Genomic DNA, 16,549 nt, shown 5'->3' on the forward strand with positions numbered 1-16,549 from the left:
TTTATTAGTATTTTTATGTTATCCTTATATGATCTTTACACTGCATGTTTTTGGAACAACGTATCGTTAGCATTGTCTTGCAGAATACACATTAACAAACCGTACATTTTCATTTTGAACATAAATTGTAATTGTAGGATTGAATGGAAGCAAATGCAAATAATCACAAACGTCACCTGAAAATGTTACTTTAGTATTCCTACACTATGATAAATTTACTGAAAAATGTATGTGTTAATCGCAAGGAATGAAAAGTTTATTCTATTTCTTTCTTTCTTTTTATTTTTACCGAAAGTCAGAAAATTACAAAGTTTATCTTACATTTCATATTTAAATCTAGGAGTACAGAATAAAATCTGATTGTTTTTCATAATACACTGGCGGGCGCCTGGGAATTCTCGCCCCAGGCGCTTATAACCTATGCGACAGCCCTGCCTTAGGAATTACTTGGGAAGAAAAGCTTATAATACGGATGCGATACAAAATGGGGTAGAAATCCAAAACACAAGTTAGATAAAAGCACTAAAACTAATTTTATTATTTTTTTATTTATGAAATCTTCAAGATCTGTGAAGCTTAGAAAATCTGATGATAAATCTGTAATGTCGGAGTGAGTATAGCCTACGATAAAACTCGTACCAAAACCTGTAGAACTCTTTCTACTACAATACGCATTACTGTTTACATTATTGGTTATTTTTGAAACTTCGATCAATGTTTCAAAGACTACAAAGCATCTGCATATGGTTGAGAATATACAATGATTTCATGGCCTGGCCTGGGAAAGAATTTAGACCTAAATTCTTCTAAATATCTCCCTAGGGTTATTTTGTACACCTTTACAAAGTTTAGTGCTCTTGGCTTTAATCAAGACTTTGATTGGCAAGTGAAAGTATTCCGTATTTCCAGTGTTCAATTCTTCAATAAATGTGCCAAAAACATGGGCGTGCAAACCACAGAATGGAAGCGAAACTGGGGAATTCCATGGAAGAAAATTCCCAATCATAAAACAGTCGGTGAGTCATCTAAATGTTGCTCTAGGGACTGCCAATCGCTCCTCGTTTCAAACGCCAGGTATTCAAGTGTCCCTATTAAGACCTTACTGGTGGCCATCGATAGGAACACAAGTAGAATGCTCAAAGGCTATACGTGCGGCGTCTGTAAAGCACAGTGGTCAGATGTTGATACAATGTAAGGGCCTGGGTATACTTGTCGAACTTCTGCAATTCAGGAGACAACAGTGAAGCCTATAGTGGAAATCGCGTGGACAGACGTTTTCAAGAAGTCATATAGCCTATGGAGTTGCATATGGCCTATGGAGTTTAGTATGCTTAAAAGGTGCAATTTGGTCACTTACACGCAAGACAAACCTTTATATTTACGTCTACAACTGTTAGGAGGTGATTCTACTCATACAAACAAGAAAAATAATCCAGTAAACATTTCCTCAGAATCATCTCCTTTCACAAATAGAAGTTACCTAAAGTATAGGAAAGTGAATGTGTCCAAAACTATTACCATATAGCTGAGGTGAATGGTTATCGTCTGAAAATTATACTCTGCTAAATTTAGAAATACATGGCTCAAAGTGACTCAAAGTAATTTAACGGTGATCTATGGTATTCCTACTAAAATGAGTAATTCTTAGATATTTTGTTTTGAAATGAGGATCTATTCCTAGCGCATTGAATAAGGTTCCAGCAAACGCCAAACCCGTTGTCACGACATCGATGTCTCGAAGAAAGTAATAATATCGAGGATCTTGTTAGGTTTTCTCTGGTCGCATAACTACAGCGGAGAAAGGGTATACAGTACAGATAAAATGAATATAGTTTTTGTAGTTTAACTCTCAACGAATATTGTGTTGGAGTAAAGCAGACAGAAGTTAATGAAAGTTAATGAGTACGGAAGAATTTATGGAATAAAAATGAGAGAAGTAATGGGAACAGCATACCTACAAAAAATACGTAGATTTTATCCATTAGAAACTAATATGTTAAATACTTAGTTTTATTTTTTAAGACGTACAATTCGATTGCTATTATGACAGTATGTTACTGATGAAAGATGGGTGGAATATCCAGCTGCAAAAGTTCCACAGACACAGTATCCATATCTGACAATAATTATAGCTTCCCGGGGCCGCGGTGGCTCAATGGTAGAGCGTTAACCTCTGGTGCTTGGGGATCCGGGTTTAAACCCTGCTCCCGCCAAGTGAACCTTGTGGTGGACAAACCCCGTGGGGGGTTTCTCGGGGTTCTCCCGTTTCCTCCCACTTTCTTCATTCCACAGTTTCATTCATCTCTAATCCTCACCGTCTCCTTTAGCCTAACCGGCATAAACGTGGGACGTAAAACTCAAAATTTCACTTCATGTTATTTATAGCTTCCCTGTTTGAAATTGTTTTAATGAGTAATACTTTTGCATTATTCTGTACAAGATATATCTCCCGACAAAAGTACTATCGTCAGGAATAGTTATATTTCTATTTATAATATTCGATTCAATTATTTTTCCAGGTTGCTGGTTGGTGGGCATAATGCCTATACTTTGTCTAAGTGTTTAGCAGAACACGTTGTTCACTCATACTCAAAATTGCTTCCGGTTTCAATCTTTAGACCTTCTCTCGGTAAGTATTTTACATTATGTATATTGAAAATACTTTAAGTCAGATTTTAACACTTCAAAAATTTAAATAAAAAGCTAAAAATAATTTTCCAGTGCTATTTTTAAGAATTATATTTCAAATCATTAGCGTAGTAAACAAAGGTTGTTATTATGTCTGATACGGAAGCTCTGGTCTAAATAGCAATTCGGATTCTGTTTCAGATGTGTCCCTTCGCAAAAGTTATAAATACTTTAGATCTAGCAAAATAGGACGGTGCCTGTTTACGCGTTTCACCCGATGATCCAAATAATTCCATATTTTTTCGTTGAATTTAATAATATACATTAGGGCTAGAGAGCCAGAATATTCTTCAACCTATATGCAAGCACCAGCATAAGTATCTTCCCCATGTGTGATCTAATTCCATTACTTGTTGTCCTGAACATTTACAGTTGCGAAAAAACCTGGAGAGTTTCAACTTAGATGGAAGTATCCTCGGCACTAACAGCAGTTTGTACTACTGAGTTAGGTGTCTATGCAGACAAAATTGTAGAGTAGGTGACTAACGATACAGTTCTACATGCTAAGGTGAATCTCTATTGTTGTGATCATATTGTCTAATGAACACGATATATTAATCTTAATATTGCTCTGTATGTAATGCATTATTTCATTATATACTGTATGTTCAAAGAAATAAAAACAATGATCTCGCATGAATCAGAAAATGCTCGAAACTAGCTGAAAGTATCAAATCTCTAGTAACTGCTGGAAATAAGATTGTAAATCTTTGCCTATTGACAAACCTTATCCAATTTTTTGATTCCAATATATTTGTATTTGGAGAGGAGAAGACCTTACTTGCCACACTGAATTTGCATTGAAATTAAAACATTTGGAAAAGGTTTGAAAGTGGGAGAGATTTGAACCCTGGTTGTCGAATTGATGTTCAATGTGATAACCTATATTACATTTCGTGTTACTTCGTGTTCCACCCAAATTATTAGCTAGTTATAGTCATTAGACTATACACAGGATATTAGTTTCTTAAGGAAGTGTCACAATAACTTACGCGAGATTTTCTTTAAATCAAAAACAAAGTAGATAAATATTCGTCAATGAGAAAAATATCACAAAACATTCTTCATGTTGAATCTACCTCATTGTTTTTAACGATAGTCCCGATTTGCATTACAGTTCTTCCTCACCTTAACTTCTAATTTCCAAAGACGAAAAGACGGCAGACCTTATTTTCGCATTTTTTGAATTGTATCAACACGTGTAGAAAAAGAAAGTTCTATTTTTATCTTCCGCGACTACTAGACTATTTTCTTTACTTTGTATGAGGAATTGTTGGCATTGTGATAAAACATAAAACATAAACCTCGTATGGCAGAGACCCCAGTTCGAATCCGGTTGTGGCAAGTATTTTTTATTGGAAGGTATTGTTTATGAATTGGTATTGTAATTCAAATATTCGTTTATTATTATTATTATTATTATTATTATTATTATTATTATTATTATTATTATTATTATTATTATTATTATTATTATTATTATTATTTCAAAGTCGTGCTTTTTCTGTGATATTTTGTATTTTTTAAGTTTTTGATTGGATTTCAAGTCTTTTTGCTGAAGACTTGAAAATCACAAAATTTGTCTGCAACAATGGTAAAATACATAAGACAAAACCTTCTTCCCGTATATCCACACTAAGATTATTAATCGTGCATTTTGATGTGACTTTTGGAACGGAGAGAGCTTAGCCTCATATCAGTTATGGCACCTGCAATGAGCATCAGAATATAAATTCTGACATATGAAATTTCATTTTCATTTCTAGAGTAAAATTTCGCATGTGCCTTGTGCCTCCCTAAGGCTGCACATTACCAAAATAATATTTGAAATTTAAAAAATGCATCCCTTCTTAGTAGGATAGCACCAAAATTTCACATTAATTGATCCCTAAAATAGCTTCTTCCGGTATGTTCCTTTTAAGGATATTTATGATAACTTGTTCATGTGATTCTTAGAATAGAGGCTGTAGCCTTACGTTAGTCACTGGCATATCCAATTAACATCGGAGTATTAATGCTGTAACATTTATGCTTAACCGGACGATGAATCTCATTTTCAAAGGCGGTGTGCATTATTTTTACCTGCAGATTTGATTAATGTTGGAATGGAGTGCAAGCAGGGCGGCGCAAGGATAGTCCCCAAAGAGATATGGGATATTTCGAATATCTGCAACAAAAAAGAATTTCGTAAATGAGTTAATTACAGACGTTTCGGATAGTCATCATGCCACTAGCTTAATTATGAGCTGCACACATGACTATGATGTGAAAGAAAGAGGTACATAGGTGATTGTGATTGTGCACGTGGGAAAGATGGAGAGGGCGGGCAATCACAAAATAAGTAATCCGAGATGAGGAACTAGTACTAGCACACGCGACAGTATAAAATAATTACACGGTAGGAGTGTGAGAGAAGGCAGTAGCAGGACAGCAGTAAATGTTCCGTACAAATGGATGGAGTGGACCCACAGAAAAGTGACCCACGACCACTGACACAATGCACACCGTTACCCACTATCCACCCTGACCCCCCATGCCATATAAATCAACTGACTCAGTGTGACCCACGAATTTATTATTGTACAAGTGGGCCAGTTTTCGTGGTGGGTCATTTTCGGGACTTCTATCTCCAAACCGACGCATTTCCGGACACTCATTCCTATCCTTAAATTGCTTTTTTGGCATCATCTTTCATCACTCTGACTTTTGCACAGCATCAAGGAACCACCCTGGATATATATATATATATATATATATATATATATATATATATATATATATATATATATATATATATATATATATATATATATATATATATATATATATATATATATATATATATATATATATAAGCTCTCCGGACAAAACATTAGTCCCCTCTCTTGGTACTTACGTTAATACTGTATAGCGCCGCCCATAGCCTGGATAACTGCATGGATGCGGTCGGGAAGGGAGTCCGCAAGGCTCTGCAAGGCTGTCACATATAGTTGAAACCCACTCACGGAGGGTAAGATCACGCAATTCCCCCAAACAACGGGATTGCTAATGTCGACGTTTCACGCGCTGTTTCAACTGGTCCCACAGATGCTCAAATGGGTTATGGTCCGGCCATTTTGCGGGCCATTCGATGCGTTGAGGGTACCTGAGGTTTCCTCAAACCAGTCACATATGGGTTCAGCTCTGTGAACCCTGCTGTTGTCGTCTTGAAAAATGGGTGTCTATAACAAATTCATTGCAAAGAAAGTGACTGCAGGGCAACATCTGCTCGTCCAGGATGTTGAAATACACGTGCTGGTTCATTTTCGAGGAAACCTCAATGAGTTGGCCCACCCCGTAGTACGGAAAACACCCCTAGAACATGACAGACCCACTCCCGGCCTGCACCTGGTCTTCCACACACTGCAGGTGAAATGCTCCATGTCTCCGTCGGTGGACACACGCCGGGCGTCAGGTAAAATCGTGATTCGTCAGTCCATATGACACAGCGCCAGTCTGCTACTGTCCATGTTTGATGATTATTGGCCCACTGCAGAAGAGCAACTTTATGTGAATGTGCGAGCAGTGGTCTTTTGCGAGATATCCAACTACATATGTTCATTGCATGCAGTTCCCGTCGGAATGTTCTCTCGCTGACAGGTAATAACTGGGCCTGCATTCACGAACTGCGGTAATTCCTAAGCCGGTTTGGAAGCGATTGCGATTCACAAGCTCATAAACCCGTCTTCGGGGCCGATCTGTGAAGATCTTTTTCCGACCACAATTCTGGAGTCGTGTTTCATGGCCACGTGAGTTACACAACTGCTTGTAGACACTTGAACAATCCGCCGCGACACACCAACAAATCTAGCAACTTCCATCACTGTGTGGCCATAAGCACGGTCAAATACGATTGCCCCTTGTTACCACACCGTCACATCCGCGCTCTTCCCCATCTTGCCGCACACACACAGCTTCGATCGGTTCTGTGTCACTCCACAGTAATGCCCTCTGATCGCCTCGAGGCAGTGTATGCACGTTTAGCCATGTAATTCGACCAATATGCCATGCCTATCTGTTTGCCGACGCATTCTTGCTCTCGCCCAGGGGTGACTAATTTTTGGTCTGGGGTGCTTATATATATATATATATAGGGCAGAAATAGGGGAGTATAGGGGCTTTATCTCAAAATGTGCACTACATAATTGGGATTGATTTCACGAGACAATAGAAACTATAGTATTTTAACTGTACTCTGGATTGAATTATTTTGTCATAATCGAAATCAGAGTGTTTCCTCGGTATTAAGAGGTAAACGTGTAAAACGTGTTACATACACTAGACGCGTTCCAAAACCCAGTTAACTGGTTTCGGTTAGGTTTAAGGTTCAAACAGAATGTGTCTATTTATTTCAGGAACCCAACCGTAATTTGGTTTAATTTTGTTTGAAAACATACACTATACTGCCACTTTTCACAATATCCATACACATTTTGGAAAAGCTCTGAAAGATATGTAATGGTTCCGGTTTAGGTTGAGGTATTATGAATAGCTAATAAAGAGATAGAGTTGGAACAATTTTCTTCACAGTTGAAATACTAACAAATGACACCAAATGTCTACTACCTTGATTCGTACTGTCTAAGAACGTAACGTGTTTAGCAAACAATTCATGAATACATAAGTGTTATCCTTAGTGCCTAGTATGAGTCATAAATGAGTATGAAATGGTATTGTTTCCTAGCAATTGTTCTTAAGTTCTCCCACTATTACGACTACTGATAGAAATAATATATTTTCGTTTGCTATTTTCAGCACGTTCCGTATACCCGTTCAACAAAAAATTTGTAAATGGAAACTTTTCTTTTTTATGTTCGTGTGTACATCAATATCAATACAACGCATACGTAATCCAAAGACATTTACCCAAAGAAAGGGCGTTAGTATGTATCGTGATGTAGGCAAATCCTATTTAGTTTCTGTTAAGGCATCCGAAGTTTTGATTCTCATATTGCCCAGGAGCTGACACCACTTTCTCCCTCTTTTCCTTCCGGAAACTAATTCTTCCAAAGTGTCTTTTTATGACCATTCAACCTCAGAGAGGATCCAAAACAATTTCTTTTCCTTTTTCTTATCAACTTCAGTATGCTTATTTGCATTTATTTCAGTCTTATTTCATCCATCCAAGTGTCACTGATTATTCTAGAGATTTTTAAACCGAAAATTCTTATAAGTGTATGTTTTGTACTAAATTAAACAAACATGCAATATAGGCAGTAAAAACCAATTTTAATATAAGATCATAACGTTTGCAATTTACATATGTAAAAAGTGTTATACTTTTAATTATTTCATCATATCTTCATGCTTAAAAATAAAAAATAATCTTAGACCGAATTTAAACTTTTTTATCTCCAAGTTTCACAAGTTCTTAACGGAGACTCAGAGGTTTAACAAGTTTGGCTATAGGCGACACATATACTGCTAGCAGCAAGTGTCTATATAAAGAACGAAGGGAGAATGCAATTCCTTCTGTATAGATCTGCAAGAATTGCGAAGAACGTAGGTTTACTTTTTTGGATCTAGTCTCTGAACAAGTTTCCAATTTTATGTGAACAGGAGTATACCACTGAAACAGCCGCAAAATACCCTGCATTTTGTTAGCATAGGAAGTAACGTTGAGATCACAAATATTGAGTAATAATAATAATAATAATAATAATAATAATAATAATAATAATAATAATAATAATAATAATAATATAGAACAGAAACTCCGTATGGCAATAGAGTGAATTAAAATCTGTAAAATGCCTCTATCATTAGGTAAAAGCTACAAAATAGTCAGGAATGGACAGAAATGTCCCGACCACCAGGACATATCCCCTGCCTACGTCCCTGCAACTAGCTAAATATTAAACGAAAGGTTTCCAGTCAAATTTCACGTAGAAAGTATGGCTACTGAACTCACAAGGACGCTAAGAAAAATTACGTTTTTAAAGTTTACGTTCCATGTTTATGCCAGCTAAGCTGAAGGAGACGTCGTTGACGAGAATGAAAGAACTAGTTTAATGAAGAAAGTAAGAGGAAACAGAAATCCAAGAAAACTTACACACATGACCTTTGTCAGGCACAATATCCATTGGGCGGGAGCTGGGATAGATCACCGGACAGAAGCTCCAGAGCTCAGCAGACTACGACTAAAACAAATTTGGAGAAAGCGCTTAAGCATTTTTAATAGAATGAACCAATAAATTAAAAAACTCAATAATAATAATAATAATAATAATAATAATAATAATAATAATAATAATAATAATAATAATAATAATAATAATAATAATAATAATAATGGGACTAAATTTTTTAAGGTTACCCTAAAATTAGGCCAAACTTATAGCATAGTCGGGATTTCGGGGTGAGGGTCCGGACCTCCTAAACACACCTCTGCAACTAGCCAAATTTTAAACCGAAACGTTCCAGTAAAGGTTCATGTAGAAAGTATTCTACTGTATGTTTTAAGGATAATAACTGGAATAAAATAAGTGAATATCACTGAAAAGTAAAGCGTATAATAAACTATCTTTTAAGATATGCAGAAGTAATTATAAAAGATTTGCTACAAGACCATAATTAGATGACCTCGAATAACAAAGTAACAAAATAGCGTATAAGATTAGGCCTACAGAGCAATTGTTACTTAAAGAATGGACATACAGTATTTTGAGAATCATGATAAGACGAGAAATGTTTACAAACTGTCTTGTCTCGACTAGATTCACATATCCAAAGCGAGACGATAAAATTGCGTTAGCCTAGTTCCGTCTCGAATTAAAAATGTTTATTCTCGTCTCGATTTTGTTTGTTTTGTTTTAGAAAGTAGATGAGAAATTGCTCTTCTTGTGGGCAAATATCATGTTTGTGGTTAAATTTAATGACCTGAACTACAATAAGCTCCTAGATTTTAATCTTCTACGAGATACTAATAATAATTATTACTATTATTATACCTGAAGATTATAAGACATAACTTGAGGCTTCAGCGTCCCTCGCAACCCTTAGTTACTCAATCCTACTTTCTATATATTTTACGCCTTGGAGCTTGTGCTTCTTGAATTTCTATAGACAGAATACACTAGTAATTGGGAACACGTGGTTCAATCAGCACGAATGAATGCTGAAGAAGATATGAATGAGAGAAGAAGATATGAATGGAAATCACCAATACATGGCGGAAGATATCAGATATACTATGTTATGATTCACGGCAGGTACCGGAATAGTTTAAAGAAGGCGAAGACCCACCAAGGGGCTGATATTTTCTCTGACCATAATCTTGTGCTGGTCGAAGTACATATTTGACTGAAAAATGTTGGCAACAAAGTGTTGAGTACTGAAAAGCTGAAAAACGAGGAAATAAGAAATCTATTCGTTGATAAATTCGAAGAAAAATGTTCAAACGAGGAAAGCATGGTAGTAACGCACCGTGAAAACATATTAAACGTTGCTTACAACAGGCTGCAGAAAAAGCAGTAGGTTACACAAAACAGCCTAGAAACCATCGGTTACAGAGTAGATGCAGAAAATGAGACAGAGGAAGACATGGAAAGAAGTTGATACAGAAGAGGGCAGAAAGATGTACAGAAAGTTAAATAATAAATTACGAACAGAAACAGACAGAGTGAGGGAAGAGTTTTACAAAAGAAATTGCGAGGACATAGGATCATTCGAAGTTGGAAAATATGAGGAAATGTACAAGGAGGAGAAATCTATAGAATTTTGGAGGAAACAAGGGGGTATTATGATGGCAGTAGAAAATAAGAATGGGAAGGTAGTCAGCAAGAGAAATGAGGTCATAGGAAGGCGGAAAGAATACGTTGAAGACTTATATGAGAGTAGGGATAGACCGTGCAGTCTAAATGTTGAAGTAGAAAATGAAGTAGGCGAGGATGATAAGGATTTAGTACTCTTTGGGATGAGTTTGAAAAGGCTATATCCAAGATTAGGAATGGAAAGGCAACAGGAATAGATAACATACCAATCGAATTCATTGCAAAAATAGAAGATAAGGGAAAGAAAGAATTGTTCCGACTATGCAATGAAATATATGAAACAGGAGAATAACCAAAAGACTTTCTGCAGACGATCATCATACCGATGGCTAAGAAATCGAACCCAAAGAGATGGGAGAACTATTAGTCTCATACAACAAAAATTCTCCTCCGAATACTGAAAATAAAGTTATATGGAAGAACAAATGAAAAGGTTGAGGAGGAGCAATTCGGGTTTAGAAAAGGCAAGGGCACAAGAGATGCAATTGGATTATTAAAGGCGGTCGCTGAAAGATTTAAAGAAAAAGGGAAGGAGGTGTATATTGTATTTACTTATCTAGAAAAGGCATTTGACCGCGTGAATTGTAAATTGTTGGGAGTTCTAACGAAGATGAAGAATATGAGACAAAAATAAATGTTAGAAAAAGCCATGGTGCTTAGAACGAAGGAGTTTGTGTCAAATATAAAAATGGGAGGAAAGAAAATAAAACGAGTGAATAGTTTTCGATATCTCGGTAATATTCTTAGTAATGACATGAAGTGCGAACGTGAAATAAAAGCAAGGACAGGTATGGCGAAAGAAGCCTTTAGGAAGAAGAAAAGTCTCTTGGGGGACCTTGAATAAAGAGTTCAGAAAAAAAAACTCATAAAATGCTTCGTGTGGAGTGTTGTAGTGTATGGGACGGAAACTTGGACATTACGTAAAAGTGATGAAAATATACTGGAAGCCTTCGAAATGTGAGTGTGGAGAAGAATGGGAACAGTGGAGCGGAAAACGAATGACAGTGTTAGAAATAGTGGGGGAGAAAAGAACACTTTTAGATATTATTAACTAGAGGAGGAGAAATTGGTTGGGACATTGCCTAAGGAGAGACTGTATCATGAAGGGCGCCCTAGAGGGTATGGTGGCGTGAAAGCGAGGGAGGGGGCGAGGGAGACTACAATTAATTGATGATTGTAACGTGCTCTCGTTATAAAACTGAAGCTCGTTCGTGGAGACTCTAGCTATTTTAATATAGGCTAGGACACGTTTCACGTAAAAATAAAATTGTTCTATATACGTACCTTTTAGTAATAATCATCAATGATAAGACGATTCCAGAATATTGAAAGTTATTCAACAAACACAGGGCAACCATAAATTTAGGCAAAAGTATATTTGCGAAATAATAAGATTTTTAAGTTCTTTTTACTAATAACTTTATAAACGTCTTCAAAATATATTCCAAAAAGAAGATACGAAAAGTTTCTCAATACACACATTTAACAAGAACTGTAGACTGTTCCATTTAAACAAGCACTTGGCATAATTCATAATCGAACATTAATGTTTTAAATACTACACTAGTTCCGAAATAATTCACTTGTTACTTTTAATATTACTTCTTTTAGTCAGTAAAGATGATTTCTTCAAAACATATATATAATTCAAAAAACAAACTCACCTTAATCATGTTATACCAAGGCGATTGTAATATGTGCACTCATATACGCCATGATCAAAGACCACCGGCTAATCTTGGACAATAACTTCTCACGATAATATCACTATTAAATATAATTCTTTTAATAAATAACGAAATGCAATTCACTTCAACTTCAAAAATACTTCTTTCCTATATATATATATTGCAAATGTAATGCTATTTTACTTTTCGAGTAGCCCATCTAACTTTCGCAAACGAGTTTATACACTTTTACAACTTCTGGAATTCCAACTCTCCACTTTAGTCATTTTCTTAATATCAATTAGGTGAGTTTTTTTTTTTTTTTAAACATTTCATATTCTAAAAATATAAATTTACAGATACATACTTGTGTGTCTTCAGTATATATAATTACATATTTACATCGCTAATATCTCAGGTTTTCGACTTGTCTCCAGGGCGATGCTCCACCAAAAATCCAATTGACGTTTACAATCCAGTCAAATTTGCGTTCTCTTACATACATTTAATTACAATCCTCTAAATCCGCGTACATTAAAATGTATACATTTTCTTTATATTAATCCCAGGCCTGGAATTAAAAAATTTATATTAAAATTCACATATAATTATCACACACACATATATATAAATAGATAGTTTTCCCGAAATTATAACCATATAATTATAGCTTAATGATACTAATTAATAGGACTTAATTTAGTTTAATCATACATTCAATGACTAGAGTTTAATATATATATTCAATTTCCTACAATTCTTCTACCCTCTCTAAACAGTTTAATCATGTCAATATGAACCTTACGCACATCATTGTTGTTATCTACCGCTCGCACCTGGACAGTATTCCTTCCCAACCAGCGCTCAATAAAAAATGGCCCCAGCCATTTTGGGCATAATGACTTAGTTCTTTTATCTTTCAAAGATGACTGAAATTGAGCTTTAATCAATATCTTATCTCCTACTTCATATGTATTAGGAAGTCTTCTTTTATCATACAATTTTTTCTTTCTTTGCCATGCCCTCTCCATATTTTCTAAGGCTGTCTTCCATATTTGAGGATCTTTAGTATAAATTTCCTCCAACCTTACATTCCACCGTATATCTAAAGGGTCACACAGATTGTATGTAAAAACCATTTCCATGGGACTACATTTTGTATCTTCGTGTATAGCTGAATTAATAGAAAATTCTATTTCCCATAATCCTCTATCCCATTTACTCTGTTTATCATTGAAGTAAATTCTTAACGAATTTTTAATAGTCGAGACATATCTTTCACTCGGATTCGAAGCAGCGTGATAGGGAGCAATTCTAATGTCCCTTATCCCATTTCCATAAAGGAAATCCCTAAATTTTGCAGAAGTAAACACTGAATGATTATCATGCGCTACTGAATAACAAAATCCGTTCCTACACATTAACTTATACAGTTTATTAATAATACACTGACTCGACAAAACTTTGATGGGTTCTAGAAAAATTCTTTTGGAAAAAGAATCAACTATTATCAAACAATAACGTCCCGAACGACTCTCTACCATTGGTCCCAAAAGGTCCATTTGCCAACAACCATTAACCATTTTTTCATATTGAGATACTAACTGTCCCTGGGGTTTCACGTTAGAACTTTTATTTAATTGACACTCTCTGCAAGTAGATACAAAATCCCTTATTTGTTGGACCATTCCCGGCCATGTAAAGCGCGCAAATATTTTTCCAATTGTTCTTTTTATCCCACAGTGCGATCCGGGCAAAATATTAGAATGATAGAATTGAATGATGCTTTTTGCTAAAGTCGTCGGAAGACATACTTTATAAGGGTTTCTAACTGCCCTAGTTTTCTTGCATAATATCCCCCGTACCAACTTATATCCCTCAACAGTCTTTTTCGCTTTTAGTTGTTTTATAATTTCTTTCAGATCCGGATCATTTTCTTGATGTTCGTTGATGGCTATATTGGCACAAGGCATATTCCATAAATTTATCAAAAAATAATTAGTTACCTGTTCCTCATGTGATGGGTTAACATCCATCTCCTCAAAATTATTACTATCGTACAACCTTGATAGAAAATCGGCTGAAATATTTAAATTTGTTGAAATTGATTTTACAACAAAATTAAACGAAAAAAGACGATACAATAATGAACCATAACGCTTGACTCTTTTCATATTCTTTATGGCATATACTAATCCCGCGTGATCAATACGCAATTCAAACTGTGAATGCAAATAGGTACTATACCGTTCCATCAATTCCACCGCCGCCATCATTTCAAGTAAATAAATAGGTTTATTTAAATCATATTTCTTGAGGCGACGACTAAAAAACCCAACCGGTAACAAGTTACCTTCCTCATCATATTGTTGAACTACGCCGCCCAGACTCTTGAGTGACGCATCCGCATTCAAAATAAACTTCTTATTTAAGTCAGGAAGCTTCAACATTATGTGTGTTTCAAACATGAGTTTAATATCGTCTAAGGCTTTCTGTTGTTCGTGCCCCCAAACAAATTTTACAGAAGCACTCCTTAAACGATTAATAGGTTCCATTATTTCATGAAATTGGGGAACAAACTTGCCATAATATTGTAGAAAAGAGCTAAGCGAAATTAAACTTTTCCTATTTTTAGGAGCTGGTAATTTACGAATTACTTCAACCCGTGCTGGGTCCATATACATTTTTCCATTTTCAATTATAAATCCTAAATAGGAAACCTTAGTTGAAAAAAAGGAACATTTCTTTTTAGATAAAGTTAAACCTTTGTCTTCCAATTTTTTCAAGACCTTTTCTAAAATAATTTTATGACTCTTTAAATCTTTTGACTTTATTATGACATCATCCATATACCATTCAACTCCTTCCTCCTTAAGTGGATATAACAGTTCTGTTAATATTTTTGATAAAACGTGACTACCAGCTGCTAAACCAAATGGTAAAAATTTAAATTCGAATAGTCCCCTATGGGTCAAAAAGGCTGTATATCTACGGCTTTCTTTAGTTAGCGGTATTGTTAAGTAGGCCTTACGTATATCAAGATGTGAAAAGAATTTACCATCTGCGAGTTCAGCCAATACATCCTCCATACGCGGCGTATATTGAGTATTTAAGCATAAACGAGAATTTAAAGAAGAGTAGTTTACAACCATGCGTTTTGTTCCATCATTATTATTAACTACAAAACAAGGAAAAGCAAAATCGCTTTCACTCGTTTCTATTATTCCTTCACTCAATAATTCATCCAAAATCTTATCAAGATCCTTTTGAGTAGCCCGTGATAAAGGATATGCCTTTTTACGAATAGGAGAATAATCATCTAATATTATATTATAAGAATAATCTGATATAAATCCAATTTTATCAGAAAATACATTAGGAAATTTTGTAACTAAATTATTAACATACCCTTGTATATGTGGATGTTGGTCAACCACTTCCGAATCCACCATCAAGGATGCCCGCTCGATCTCTGGACTCAGATAAGTATCCCCAGTTGTTTCATGGATATTCTTCATGCATCTTCCAACCCTGCCTCTGTCGGCGCCTCCCAAAAGTCTCTGACCACTCGCCAAACCTGGATCCGCCACCATCCCTGGATTTACTGGAATATTTCCCATTGGATCCATTCCATTCTCCCCCATTGATGATAGATCTCCAACACTATTAGCTTTAATGAATAAATTTGTAAAAATTTCGGACTGTTTTAAAGAAGATAATTCACCATTGAGCTGTTCCCTAATTGAACTAGTGGAAGGGGGACAAGTTTTTGAAGAAAATTGTAACCGAATTTTTCCATTTTCCAAAGGCAACACTAATTCATTTTGAACTAAATCAATTTGCGCCTGTATAGATTTAAGTTCATTAATACCCAAGATGAAAGGTGGATTTAAACTATTAATAAGAAAAAACTTCATTTTGTAAACCCGCTTTTGAAATTTAAGATGCAGCATAACACACTGATTGAGTGTCACTTTGCTCTGATTCACCCCCACACCAGTAAATTTCTCATTGTAAACTGCTATAGGTCTAGCTAAACTTTTATTCCACTCATCAAATATTTGTTTACTGACCAATGAGGCGGAAGAACAAGTGTCCACACAACCTAAATATTGTTTACCCATTATATAAGCCGGAATAAAAGCTGCCACTAAATTTCTTTGATCACGACATGAATAAGGTTTTCTAGTCTTTGTCCAACTATAAGGATCACAACCCACTTTGGCTGTACATCCACCCTCATCGCATGTTTCGACTCGAACTCCGGTCTCTGTCATACAAGTCAATGAATTCAACTGTTCACTGCCTTCATTAAATTCACCTACACCATCTCTAACCTTCTCATGGTCTATATTTTGAACTCCTTTTCTACCCCCAACACTG

General features: G+C 35.5%; 1 protein-coding gene across 1 annotated transcript in view; it reads left to right on the top strand.

The window, feature by feature from the left end:
• LOC145660798 (putative fatty acyl-CoA reductase CG5065) overlaps positions 1-16,549 on the top strand; it is a 121,723-nt gene that overhangs the window by 25,851 nt on the left and 79,323 nt on the right. The window contains exon 5 of the mRNA XM_081726208.1: positions 2,520-2,629. Within this exon, the coding sequence (XP_081582334.1) occupies positions 2,520-2,629 (110 nt within the window). The remainder of the gene's footprint in view (positions 1-2,519; positions 2,630-16,549) is intronic.

The sequence above is a fragment of the Thermobia domestica genome, chromosome 9, assembly GCF_964235325.1.
Source record: "Thermobia domestica chromosome 9, izTheDome1.hap1.1, whole genome shotgun sequence".
In the NCBI taxonomy this organism is placed as follows: Eukaryota; Metazoa; Arthropoda; class Insecta; order Zygentoma; family Lepismatidae; genus Thermobia; species Thermobia domestica.